Genomic DNA, 14,124 nt, shown 5'->3' with positions numbered 1-14,124 from the left:
ACACACCTCCAGACTGCATACCTGGTCCTTCTGGGGAAGTGTGACCCTATCCAAAACAGACAGATCAAAATTGTGACCCTAGTGACGTTGGAATATCACAGTTGGCTGCCAAGATGCTTTTCAAATCTTCTGTGGTTATTCAGCAAAAGTGCAAATATTACGAGAATAATAATATTAAGGATAATACTAATAACTGTCATCTACCCTTATTAAAACTGCCTTACCCTTATGGCTCCATCCCTGAGCTTATTAATATTCATAACATTAAGAGAATAATGCACAACCACCTAATGGCACAGCAGGGAAATGACTTGATTGGAAAGCCAGAGGTTGCTAGTTCGAATCCCCGCTGATATGTTTCCCAGACTATGGGAGACACCTCTATCGGGCAGCAGTGATATAGGAAGATGCTGAAAGGCATCATCTCATACTGTGAAGGAGGAGGCAATGGGAAACCCCTCCTGTATTCTACCAAAGGCAACCACAGGGCTTTGAGGTCGCCAGGAGTCAACACCGACTCGACGGCACACTTTACTGGAATACACAGGGGATTCTGAGGAGAATTTTCAGGAACAAATTGACTTCTGTTCTAGTTGCGCCTTGGCCAGTTTCTAGCCCTGAGTGGAGACTGGGCCTGCTGAATGTCTGTCCTGGGTAACTGACTGAAGAGTTGTAAAAGTAGACGTACACTCCCTCCTCTACTACCAGGCAAAGGCTTCCCTGTGTGACATTCCAACCTTCAAGGTGGGAAGTGAGACAATGGAGATGTTCCAACAGACGTTCCATAGAAGTTGGACGTTCCAATAGATGTTGCGGTTTGTTAAAAGGTTGAGGTTGACGTCCCGTAGACGTTCCAGCCTTCTGTGGGAAGTGATGCCCACCTGGCCTCAGGGAGGATCTTCACCTGTGCTCCATTTCTTCCCCCGCAGGGAGACATCCAGCAGCTCCTCATGGTGGCCGACCCGCGAGCGGCCTATGATTACTGTGAGCACTACAGCCCGGATTGCGACACAGCCATTCCAGATGCGCCCCAGTCCCAAGACCCCAACCCTGATGAATACGTGAGTAGAAACTTCATCTTCAAATGCCAGGCTTGACCTGTGCCCAAGTGTCATGTAGAAGCTCTCTGCAGAGCACTGGAAGAGGGAGATATTTGGGGCAATCTGCGCAGGGATCTCCCAGCATGCTCTCCAAAGAAGGGGATGTGATGGTGTGGGGAGGCTGGGCAGCGGGGCTGGCTGGCCAAGCTCATGGCTCTGGGAGGTAAAACAACACAGATTAAAACAATTTAAAAAACATGACAAGTTCTGTAAGTCAACTTAAAAGCCTGGAGGAATAATGTGTCTTTCTCTTTCTTTTCCCATTTTTCTCCTCCTGTCTTCCCCCCCTCCCTCTCTCTCTCCTTTGCTGCTGCCCTCTAAAGCATTCCACACATTTATTAATTTGGTTTCTTCTTCTCGTCCTCCTCCACCGCCATCTCCTCCTCCTTGTCCCCCTTGGTCTCCCCGCAGGCACCCTGGCTACATATAGGCCCGTTGCTATCCCACCTACATAGGAACTGCTTGTTCCTGAGGGTGTGTTTGGTTTTATCTCAGGCACCAAGCCAATAAATGAGCTCTGCAATAAGAGCGAGGGATCCTCACTCAGCAGCAGTTATTGTCGGGAGACTGGGAGTTTGGGCCCCAATCCACCAACAGTGTGGTGGGCCCAGAAGATCTGGCCGCTGCAACTGGAGCCATCACCTCTGCCTTGCCGGAAGGAGCCCTCTTTGCCCCCGGTATTCCTCTGACTGTGTTTCTTTTGCAGTACCCCGATGGCGATGGGAACTTGGAAGTCGAAGGAGAAACCTACTATTACGAATATCCCTACTACGAAGACCCCGATGATGCAGGGAAGGTGTTAACCTCCACTGCCAAACCTGTGGACACAGAAGAAGTGGCCCGAGAAGTGACTGAAACCACTGAGGTAAGGATTGGTGAGGATCCTGGTGTTCCTGTCTCCCTGCTGCCTCCTGGCCCGTCTCTCTGATGGTGGGGCTGTAGAGGCAAAGGGACGGGCTGGTCAGAGGGCCAAGAGCTGGCAAGGAGCGACTGCTACTCCACTGCAACTTGTATTGAGAGGCCTCTTGCCTCTGAGGCTGGGGGTGGTCAGTAGCCCTCCGACTAGTAGCCGTCGATAGACCCCTCTCCTCCATGAATTTATCCAAACCCCTCTTTAAGACATCCAGGCTGTTGGCTGTCACCACACCCTGTGGCAGAGAATTCCACAGGTTGATTATGTGTTGTGTGCAAAAACATTCCTTGAGGTAGAGACATTTAGAAAGGTGTATTAAAACATACCCAGATCTAAAGAGTTCTATTTTCTGCAGAAAAGGACATACAGATTAAAGACATACAGCTGTTAATCTGTAAAGCCCCATGCACAATTGAGTGGCTCCATTGTTTGTGGGGGTGATGTTAACAAATAATGAAGACAAATTATGGAAGCTTAAATATGTGTGCACATCAAGACTGTTGTTTGAAATCTTAGCTGATTAGAAGATCAAAACTCTCGCGCTTAATCAACGAATTCTGCCTATGAATAAAACAATCATTCCAAAGAAAAGAGCTTCTGCTTTCTTGTGTTAGAATGAGGCAGATGTGTGGCAGCTACTATGGGAAGCAGGGCCCATCGTAGTAGAAGAGGCATTCTCCTCTGAGAGAAGAGGGACTACTTAGGTGCATTGCCACCCATAGCTTTTGTGAGTACTTCACAGTAAGAACATAAAAACGTAGCCCTGCTGGATCAGGCCCAAGGAGGCCCATCTAGTCCAGCATCCTGTCTCACACAGTGGCCCACCAGATGCCTCTGGGGAGCCCACAGGCAAGAGGTGTATCCCCTCTCTCCTGCTCTTGCTCCCGTGCAACTGTTATTGAGAGCCATTGTGCCTCTGAGGCTGGAAGTGGCCCACAGCCACCAGACTAGTAGCCATTGATAGACCTGTCCCTCCATGAATCTGTCGAAGCCCCTTTTAAAGCCATCCAAGCTGGTGGCCATCACCACATCCCGTGGTAGAGAATTCCATAGATTAATTGTGCTCTGTGGGGAAAAGTACTTCCTTTGGTCAGTCCTAAATTTCCTGGCCATTGGTTTCATGGGATGACCCCCAGTTCTAGTGTTATGCGAGAGGGAGAGAAATTTCTCTCTCTCCACACAGTGCATAATTTTATACACCTTGATCATGTCTACCCATAATTGCCTCTTTTCCAAACTACAGAGCCCCAGGTGTTGTAGCCTAGCCTCATCAGGAAGGTGCTCCAGGCCCCTGATCATCTTGGTTGCCCTCTGCTGCACCTTTTCCAGTTCTACAATGTCCTCCTTAAGATACAGTGACTAGAACTGTACACAGTACTCCGAATGTGGCCGTACCATAGATTTTTACAAGGACTTCATAATATTACCAGTTTTATTTCCAGTCCCCTTCCTAATGACCTTTTTCACCGCTGCCGCACACTGAGCTGACACTTTCAACAAGATGTCCACCACCACCCCAAGATCCCTCTCCTGGTCAGTCACCGACAGCTCAGACCCCATCAGTGTATGTGTGAAGGTGTGGTGGGGGTATTTGCCCCAGTCTGTATCACTTGAATGTGTTGTATGTTTAAATGCTTTCAGCTTGATTGGTCAAGGACAGTTTTAGTTTATCTAAAGGTTTTTAACCAACGACTCTCTCTAGTGTAATCAACTACTTGCATGTGTCTACTGCTTGTCTGTGAGGCAAAGATGTAAAGTTGCAAGTCAGCTTAGAAAACATCTGGCCATGCTCCAGCCCCACGGTCAATCCATAGAACCGTGTGGGGGTGTCCCCGACAGAGCCACCTCTTTACGAGTGCATGACGTGAACCTCTTCTCTTTGGAAAAAGGATCTTGCCCCTCCGTCCACGTTGGCCCCCCTGGTTGTGGAGACCACGCAGGAGACGAAACTGGTGGACCCGCTGGTGGATGAGTATAATTATGGAACCGTGCCTGAAGACTACACTCCACTCCCATATGATGATTTCAACTATGAGGACATTGACATAGAGGAGAAGCTCCCGGAAGGCGGCGTCGAGGCGGAGGTGCCCACGAGCATCGTCATGACCTACAACGAAACCGATGTAATTCCTTTCACAATTCCCCTGCCCCCCCCCCCCCCGCCGAAAAGTTTGTAATGAGTGTGATATCAACAGGACGACTATTGTAGGCAGGTGGTGCTTGGGATAGTCAGAGGAAAGAAAGAATTATATTTTTATACACACACACACAAATCTTTCCGTAGTTTTCAAACTATGTTCAGGGTGGTTGATAGATAAGAAAACAACCCCAAAGATGGTGCCCGTCTTTTGCTAGGAGCAGCTGAATTGTCACAGTGGAGTGAGCCAGCTTTTCTTCCAGTGGGATCCTCAGCGACAAACAAAATGTTAGGGTGGCTCAGCTATGGGGTCAGGCCCTTCAGCTGCGTTTGGGCTGCAACTCCTGCTGGGGATTATGGGAGTTGGGCTTGAGCATCTGCAGGAGGGCCAAAGCTGTGCAGCAAGGGCCGTGGGGGAGAGAAATGACACCGCACCGACAAATTGAAGGCAAAACAAGGAGGAAAGAAGTCCCGAGGTGCCAGGGGCGGAGCCACCATTGGGCGTTCAAAGAATCCGGGCCGCCACCAATCACGGGCCTAGACACGCCCCGCCCCCGCGTCTGACATCAGATGCAGGGGATGGGGGTATTTCGGCCCCAAATGGGGCTGCGTGGTCCTATTCAGAGCCTAAATCGGCCAACGTTGCACAGTGCAGCCAGGGTGACTCTCCCTGCCTTAAAGGCAGGGAGAACCATTCCTGGTCTCACTGCCAACACAGCAGGGCCGATCGATCTCCCTCCCAAACGGGGCCACATGGCCCCGTTTAGGAGAGAGATCGGCCCATGCTGCATTGGCCGCATGGCCAGAATGGCTCTCCCTGCCATCCAACTGGTAGCCATGGATAGACCTGTCCTCAGTTAACTTTTCAAAGCCATCCCAGCTGGTGGCCCTCACCACATCCAGTGGCCAAGAATTCCATAGGTTAATGCCCTCTGCTGTTGCTCCCCTGCAGCTGGTATTCAGAGGCATCCTGCCTCCGAGGCTGGAGGTGTAGCCATTGATAGACTTGTCCTCCATGACTTCGTCTACGCCCCTTTAAAGCCATCCAAGCTAGTGGCCGTCACCACATCCCGTGGCAGAGAATTCCACAGATTAATGATGTGCTGTGTGGGACAGTATTTCCTTTTGCCGGTCCTAAATTTCCCAGCCTTTAGTTTCATGGGATGACCCTGTGGATGATGATGGGTTGGAACTGGCCAGACCAGCACTCCCCGTAAACCCTGCAACATATCCCAGAAGGCTCCGAGACCTGCAGGGGGTTCCATGGCAGGCACGTGGGGGTGTTCTTCAGAAGATGAGTTCATGGGTGAAAGGCTCTCTGCAGGTTGAACATCTGCATCCACTGGCTTGGAGGGAAGGCCCGATGCCTTACGTGGGCTGTCTGCTTTTTGCTTAAGGCCACCGAGAGTGTGGGCGAAGGTGGAGAAGACGCCAACAAAGACTTCACTGAGGAAACCATCTCGGAGTACGATGGCTACTATGATGGCTACTACGACAGGACAGATTCTCCCGATATTGGGCCTGGCATGCCTGCTAACCAGGACACGTTGTACGAAGGGGTAAGGAAAGGCTTGGTCTCTTGAGCTGGGTGAGCCAGTGGGGTGTTGGCCAGAACTTGAGGTCAGGTCATCGTCTGAGCAAAAAACTGTGGACAAGTGGGTGTGCCTTGCCTTGCCTAATTAATTTCCAGGCAAAATATAGGGCATGCTGATGAAGCGTTTTGCCCGCAGCTTGAAGACTGGCCTACCCACTGGGGAAATGGGGAACTTTAACAAAATCCCTGTGTGCATGTGCAAGCAACCCGTGCCTCCCCTCGCCTTCTAGGGGATATTCTAGGCAGATATTCTAGGCAGATATTCTAGGATATTCTAGGGGATATTCTAGGCAGCTGTGGGCACACTTGAGTCTTGTGGGATCCACCCTCTTTTTGCCACTAGAACCCCAAGGTCCACCTGCTGGAGCCAGCTGCAGAACAGCCGCTCAGGGGTGAAGGACAGACATTGAGAGTGAAGGCGCAGTAGCCTCTGAGTTTGTGCTCCGTTGTAGAATTTGCTTTCGGTTTCAGAACTGAGCTTACGGTTTGGTGGTACAAAAATTCATTCCCGGTTTTCCTCCAATATTTACTTTGCTTTTGTTTGTGTGTGTTTGGGGGGGAGTCTTTTATCATTGCTATTATTACAAAATTGGGGATCGGAAGCTTTTGCCAAACTATTGAAAACCAACCAGAGCTTTCTCTTTTGCCCGCCCCTCTTCCCGGGGTGAATTTTGAATTTCCAGACTTTCTGATTAGGTGGCAAAAGCCCTATCCACCCATTATGCGGAACACTCCTACTATGAGTGTGTATTATACACAGGTAAAGTTATTCACATGTGTTGAACACGGGTACAGCAGGAACATTCTCTATCTGTACCAAGCATTTGTGGGACCTGGACCAATTTGTTTTGCTGGTCGATTGACCTAAATAAAGAGAAAGAAGACCCAGTTTCCCTTTTAGCATGAACGCAGGCACAGTCATTCACACAAGCCCATGTACAAGTGTACAGACATCTGTACACTTATGCAACATGATGTCTGAATTGGGCTTTTGTCTTAATGGCAAAGGGGATGTGTTGTATATGCCACACCCTGCCTGCAGCAGATGCCTGCGTCTCTTGCAAGCAATTCAGCCAGTGGCGTAAGTGGGGCTCGTTATCCATCGGTTCTTTCTTGTGTTTTCCATGTCTGCTGCAGGTTGGTGGGCCACGAGGTGAAAAGGGACAGAAAGGGGAGCCAGCAATCATTGAACCGGTAAGAGCCTCTGTTGTTGCTTGGCATTTGCCCTGCAACTAGAGAATGCATGTGCCACTTACACAGAAGAATCCATATTCTCTTTCAACACACCATTTAATTGTGCAATTTTAATGTCAATTGTGCAAAAGGTTCTGCCGTCATGATTGGAAGCGTAGCACATAATCTGTCCTTGTTTCCTGTTGCTTTGTGGTGGTGTGTGCATGGGGGAGAGAACGAGAGGGAGAATGAACGTTCCTCCCCTCCAACCTGCTGGGGTGCTTTACCAGGAGAACAGGTGCTGTTTCTGGCTCATCAGCACTGTGGTAAACTCTGCTTTGGATATTAGCTGAGATAATAGAAGTGAAGCATTCTGGAGGGAGTGTTGTCTGCATGTGGAGGAGCTTTTTCCAAACAGCAATTGCACGCAACTTCGCTACACTTAGGCTGGGGGGCAGATGTCAGGACAGTGACGGAAGATGCCTTCCTTACAGCTGCTGGCATTTTTCAGCTCCCCCCCCCCATGATTGGTGGTCACTGCACATTATAGGCATCCTTAAAAAGCTGCTCGTCTGGGAAAGTTTGCATGTGCATATCCCTTTTGCTGATGGGGTCGGTGGGTGGGTAGAGTTGTGTGTGCGTGTGCGAATAATAAGCCATCCCAGGTCATTTGCCTCCAAGAGAACTCCCGTCTCAATGCGATGACCTTCCGGGGAAAGAGATGTGCTCGCTCGCTCGCTCTTGACTGAGTTGGGTGTTGAGCCTTTGGCTGTTGTTTCTGGGGATGATGGGAGTTGTAGTCAAACCGCATCTGGAAGCCAAGGTTGGGAACCTCTCGCCTCCATTGTGGGGTGGGGAGGAGAAAGGTAGGATGTCCTCCCCACTTATTGCTGATTGATTGATTGATTTTTGATTGATATACCGCCCCTCCAAAAATGGCTCCGGGCGGTTCATTTCCTCCCATTTGCTCTGCATTGACGTGAGAGGGGCAACTGGGGGAGAAGTGAGTGGTCCTGCCGGGCCTCTGCTTTCCTTTCCCACTTGGGAGGGATACAATGTGGGCTAGGGAAAGAACCAGCCCCTCCACACCCCCGGGGGGCTTGCTATATCAATCGGAAGCAAACTGTTCCACCCTGAAAAAGGGCACAGCAGCCAGCCGTTTTTCAGCTCAACGCCGTTTGGTTTGGGCAGTCCATTCATTTTTAAGTTGTCTTAGCTGCACAAACACCAGTCAGAGCCGGAGAGTAAGGCTCCTTTTCCTCTCCGGCCTCTGCAGCAACATTTATTATCGCTCCTAAAACCTTCAGGGATGTTTTGCTTGCTCCTCCTCCCACCTACCCCCGCCCTTAAGTGAACTTTAACACTGTGCAAAGAGCCTCTGTACTTTGGGAAAGGCGGCTTAATACGGGTGCAAGGAAAGTAACAGCACTTCTTGGGACTGAATTCTGGTGTCGCTGCACATTTCCTTTGCAACAGCGTCCAGAAGCATAGAGAGCCAACTTGTTTCCTGGCTGGGCTCCAGTGCTCTTTCGCAGCTGCGCAAGAAGTGGAAATGTTAATTGTATCTCCACATATACCCTGAACACATTCTTCTGTTGCATGCCTTTAGAGGCTGTTCCATTCCGAGCCATCTCTAAAGACCGTTCCACATCTTCAGAATCGAGGTTGCCAACTTTTTCTTGGCAGGGACCCCATGCCTTTAACAGCTGCAGGGCCTGTTGGAATCTAGCCGCTGAAGTTCTTGCCGTCTTTCTAACGTCATGCCAGGGGACGCCTTGCCTCCTAAGTGTGCTGCGCTGCCGTTATGGGCACAGGAGCCCTGCCAGGGACAAAACGGGCAACCTTCGCTCAACACCCCCTAAGTAGAACTGGCGCCTTTCACAGTTAACCCAGTTTTCCTTGGCAGAACAGCCAGAGGAACAGCAATCCCGTCTGACATCTGGAGTCAAAGGTTTTCATGGGCTGTGCTTCTCTTGCCCTGGATGGTTTTCCTGAGAGGAGGAGTGAAATCCAAAACAACTCTTGGGGGCTCTCCTTTCAAAAAAAAAAATGTCCCCTTTCTCCTCCTCCTCTGCCCCAGTGCCCAGTTTCCACTCTGGGCAAGTGGGCTGCCGCTGTAACTTGAGCGAGTGTGTGCAGGAGAAAATCAGCGTGCGGGTGAGCCGAGTTGGGGCAGGAGCCTGCTCAAACAGTTGCATAAACTCCTCGCTGCAAGAACAAAATCCAGTTCAGCTTAATCATCCAAAAAGAATTTGGCAGCCTTCAATGCTTTCAGAAAGTGGACTGCGGAGTGCTTGCCAGGAGATAAACAAGCCCAAATGCTGCCTTCTCTCTCTCTCTCTCTCTCTCTCTCTCTCTCTCTCTGGCCTGTCCCAAGAAGGAACATTCATGGGCTGCTTAAAAGAAAAGGGGGAGAGGCACTCCTTATCTTCTGGAAAGGCTGAGCTGGGGAGCTGGGAATCTTGCTCTCGAGTAGCCCAGTCAGGACTCCTCCCCTCCTCAGAAGAAGGCCCCACAGTCACAAAATGTTTCACAGAACTTGAAAGCGGGGGGGCAGCTCCCTCTGACTGTACTACTTAAGGTTGCCGTGCTGTGTGTGTATATATACACACACGTGCGTGTTTTCTCTCGTGAGGTCACCTTGCACTCTTTCGCTGCAGCTTGGAAGCAAGCCTTTTGCAGTCCCAGTTGAGTCCGACGGAGATGCTACATAGGAGATCAGCCGTCAGGGTTGCCCTCACAGGTTTCTTTTTCCGAATGTGCAGAACAGCCGTGGTGTGTTGTGCTGTGGTGGTGGCACAAATTGGGCCAGGTAGAGGCTAGCGCAGGGATAACCTTTTCTTCCTATGTTCGTTTCCCCCCAGAGAGCAAATTACAGTCTCAGGGCACGCAATTTAGAAAGGGGAGATGGTGTATGGCAGGGTTTCTTAACTTTGGGCCCCCAGATGTTGATGGACTACAACTCCCATGATCCCCAGCCACAGTGGGCATGGCTGGAGATGATGGGAGTTGTAGTCCATCAACATCTGGGGGCCCAAGGTTAAGAAGCCCTGGTGTCTGGCACGAAGGTTAGTCCCTAACTGCAGCCTGATCAGATTCCTCTGTGCTTCTAGAATCACAGAACATTAGAACTAAAAGGGACCCTTGAGGTCTGCTAGTCAACCCCTTGCTCAGTGCAGGAATCTGCCAGCACAGGGGTTCTCAAGAGCAGGTCCTCTTACCCCTAGGAATACTCGAAGGCCTTCCAGGGATATTCAGAGCCTCCCTTCAGTCACAATATTTATTCCCCATCCGAGGATTGCTGACTTGAAGCAGACACACATCCTCAGCGATGTGTTCACTGCAGAAAAGGAGGGAGGAGGGTGAAGACCCTCCCCCTCCTCTGCACCTGATTCGCTGGCAGACCCCTCCCCTCAACTTGATTGACAGAATCAAGAATCAAGCTTGATTGACAGGAAACTAGCACCGAGTACGCCCTGTTGAAATGAATAGGATTTGTTAGGATTTCTGGCCCCACTAACCTCAGTGGGATTGCTCATGAGTCGCTTAGGCTGCACATAAGTCAGTTACTGGAGAAGCATGTCTTATAAGTGTGGCTGTCTGTGTGTGTGTGTGTGTGTGTGTGCGCTCGCACTAAAAATCTCTGTTGGGTACTCCAAGCTGAAGGTTTGTGAGAGAACGGCTGCACGTGTTTAACAAAAAAGCTTGGGAAACCCTGTGTTGGCATCTATAGGAGCTGGCATCCTGGCCTTCTGAGAGGGGTTGGTGAGATTCTGCCCAAATCTGCTCTGGAATTAGTCATAGAGTTTTAGTGTTGGAGATCTTCCAAAGAGAGATCCCTACCCCCAGAAGCCTACATTTTAAATCTGATTAATAGGAGGTCAGGGTCACATGGGATGGCGTTGAGAGGTGGGCCCGTATAACTTGCCACCCACAGAGCCAAGGGCAGGTATCTGGCAGATGCCTAGAGGCTGCAATATTTGATGACCTCTCAGATGTTGTGGTTGTTAGCAATCTGGGAGAAAGGCAGATTTATAAACAGTTTAAATAGATAAATCTGCACCCAATGGTTTGCATTCAGCTTGATGAATTGCAGTCCGGGAGAAATGTGATGTAGGGTCAAACAAAACATGTATTTATTTATCTGCACATTTCTGGGGCAGTTTACAATTTAAAACACAACCATAGTTAAAACATTAACAGAAGTAAAGCAATTTAAACTATAGGTAAAAACCCTAAAGCTTCAAACTTCAGAACTTCACATTAAATGCCGGATTGGTACGTTGTCAGGTTTTTCTGAAAAACATCCCGTGTAGGGGAGGTTCCAATTTTTTGTGAGAGCAGGTTCTGAAGTCCAGGGGTAGTCATAAAGTTCCAAGTCCCCAGCAAATGAACCCAGGGCAGCTGCAACCAGACATCCGCTGATGTTCTTAACATGCCCTGGGGTTCATGGAGAGGAAGGTGGTCGCTTAGATACCTTGGACCCAAGTCGTGTAGATATCATTCTGAAGAGATGTGCTTAATCACGGCCATGCCCCTTATTTAATTAAAACTGGCCGTGGGGCGGGGAGGGGGACCACCATCCCTCAAGCGGCCACTTGAGGGCGACATTCAGTAGGAGAATGAATGTCCTGGGAGAAAGGATGAATCCTTCCATGGGTGTCCGTGGGACGTTTCCCGGGGTGGAGTGGGGGAGGCTGCAATCCTCAACCAACTTCTCTGGGAGCAAGCCCCATGGAATTCAGTAGGCCTGTCTCAATCCAGGGGGGCAACGGCTCCCTTGCCCTGGCCTGCCTAGATGCCCAGGTCTCCGTCTGGAGCCCCGCATGGCCGTTCTGCTAAAGAAAAGTTTAAGGACTCCCCTTTCACAAAGGAATTTTCTGCCCACGGAGTTGGGCCGTTACACTTTGAGCTTGGCTGTGGGTGAAGGCAGAGAGGCTAATCCAGCATGGTGCAGGGTCCGTCCGCCTCCACCCTGCCCGCCGGCCTCCCCTGTCCCTCCTCACGCTCTTTGGCTTTCCCATCCCCCTGCTTTCATGGTCTTGAGCAGAAAGCCCAAACACTAGAAATGTCTTCCTGAAGAGAGACTCCGGATGTCCTCAGAGCTGGAGCGAAATGTCATCAACCCAAGAAATACAGGGTGCCAGGAATGTTTCTGCCGGAAATGGCCAAACCTGGCCCCTTTTCGCCTCCTCTCCTTTTTAGCCTGCCTCGTTTTTGGTGATGGGGAGTGAGAGGAAGTGAAGCCTGTGAGGGTGATGCTTTCCGGCTTCCTCCATGAAGATCTGGCAGCCGGGCATCGTGGGTGACTCACGGAGATTCCTTATAAGGGCAGAGCAATCGAAGGCCAAAGTTGGCCATGAAAATGCCCTGTGCCCAAGAACTGGATTTTGGAGGAAGACCCAGCTGGATCCTGGCTCGGTGCAAGTCAAACCTGTTCCTTCTGATTCAGTGATGCACAATTGTATTTTATTTTTTGCTCTTTAAAGCCAAGGGTCTCCTAGTTTTGTCTCAGTAACCCTTTTAAGGAAGGCTCACTTTCTTGTGCCACCCAAAGAGAGAACATCCCACAGTACTTGGCACCTGGAATATAGGAGCCATCCATCGGAACATAGGCAGCTGCCTTCTACTGAGTCAAACCTTTGGTCTGTCTAGCTCAGGTTTGACTAAACAGACTAGCAGAAGGTTTCGGGCTAGAGTTTCCCCCAGTCCTACCTGGAGTTGCTGCCAGGGTTTGAACTGGGGACCTTCTGCGTGCGAGAAGAAATGGTCATGGAATGCCTCACTGGAGATTTTCAAGCAGAGAGCGGAGGGCCATCTGGCAGGGAGGCTGCAGAAGATTCCTGCACTGAGTGGAGGGCTGACCTAGATGGCCTCTACGGGGCCCTTCCAACTCTAAAGTTCTTTGTTTCTATGAAATTCATTGAACAGAGTAGAAAGCTTCCTGCTTTCCTTGAAGGGTTGTTTTGGGTTGAAATTTGGTGGCCGCTTGTGTGTCTGTGTGCGTGCGCATGTGAGAGAGAGAGAGTATGACAGATTGACTCTGCTCCTAATAGAGCAAACCCTTGTGGCAGGGATTCTCTGCCTTGAGTCCCCAAATGTTGCCGTTGGACTACAACTCCCACAATCCTTTGCCACAATATCTGAAGGCTGGGGGTCCCTGCGAGTTGTAATCCATCGACACCCTGGGGCCCATCTAGTTTGCAGATCATCTCTTTTGCCTGTCAGGGGGTGCAGAAGGAGGGTGGTTGCAATGGGAACCACGCGGCAGTTCTCTGCTGGGAGGTCAAGGCAGCGGCTGTGACGTCACCCGCACGCTGAATGGGCAGGATTCCACCCACCGACCTTCACTTCAACCCTGACCTGTGGAGAAACCATCACCCTCCTTTGAGGATGGCGTAATTGGAGCTCGGGACTGGCTCCCTCCCAGGCCTTTTCCTGCCTGAGCCGATTTGACATTTGGTGCTTTAAAAACACACACACACAACAGCCAGTTTTATCCTCCCAGGCTCTTTTTTTCGGCAAAGCCTGCCGGAAGTTGGATCTGGGGCACAGGCGTGTCCTGGGATGGCTTTAGTGGCGGAGGGAAGCCAGGGCAGAGACCACTCTCCGATCTGACCGAGCCCAGACTCTCATGCCTCTGAGTGCAGAATTAAAACGGGGCGCCCGCCTACAGAAGCCGCTCCATGGAGTGGGGAAGTGCCACTGAGTCCTCGCCCCAGTGGTGGCCACACTTGTTACGAGGGCCATGAAAGCAACTCAGCTACAAAACACGATCTGATAGATCTTCGATTACTGACTAGAATTATAATTGTCGGTGCATCAGAGCAGAGAAAGGCACAAGATGAAATGCAAAAAACAACAACAAAGGGAAGCAGAACTGGCCTCAATCCATCCAACGCCAGCATGCAACCTCAGAAGGTGATTTAATTATACGCGCATCTTTAGCACCCAGGACTAGTTCAGTTTTGGTTAGCCCCTTTCGGGTAGGAACGTAGAACCTGGCAACACTTAAGAAATACAGCCTGATGGGCTCTGATCCCAAAGGAGGAGAGAGACGCAGGATTCATCAGACCTGCCTGGCAGCCTCATTAAATATGGGGAAATAAAACCAGAACAAATATTGGGGTTTTTTTTAAAAAAAGAACTTGGCCTACTTTCAGGAGGTGGAGGAACTTAGCAGAAGGGTCCTCCCCCCCGCCCCCCC

At 50.3% G+C, this 14,124-nt stretch overlaps 1 protein-coding gene across 3 annotated transcripts in view; it reads left to right on the top strand.

Moving 5' to 3' along the window:
* Positions 1-14,124, top strand: part of COL5A1 (collagen type V alpha 1 chain) — a 374,283-nt gene that overhangs the window by 231,001 nt on the left and 129,158 nt on the right. For all 3 annotated transcript variants that reach the window (XM_053282026.1, XM_053282025.1, XM_053282024.1), the window contains exons 5-9: positions 930-1,061; positions 1,807-1,965; positions 3,903-4,136; positions 5,548-5,709; positions 6,882-6,938. In XM_053282026.1, coding sequence (XP_053138001.1) covers positions 930-1,061; positions 1,807-1,965; positions 3,903-4,136; positions 5,548-5,709; positions 6,882-6,938 — 744 coding nt within the window. The remainder of the gene's footprint in view (positions 1-929; positions 1,062-1,806; positions 1,966-3,902; positions 4,137-5,547; positions 5,710-6,881; positions 6,939-14,124) is intronic.

The sequence above is a fragment of the Hemicordylus capensis genome, chromosome 17, assembly GCF_027244095.1.
Source record: "Hemicordylus capensis ecotype Gifberg chromosome 17, rHemCap1.1.pri, whole genome shotgun sequence".
Taxonomy (NCBI): Eukaryota; Metazoa; Chordata; class Lepidosauria; order Squamata; family Cordylidae; genus Hemicordylus; species Hemicordylus capensis.
This window is presented reverse-complemented; position numbering and strand designations above follow the sequence as displayed.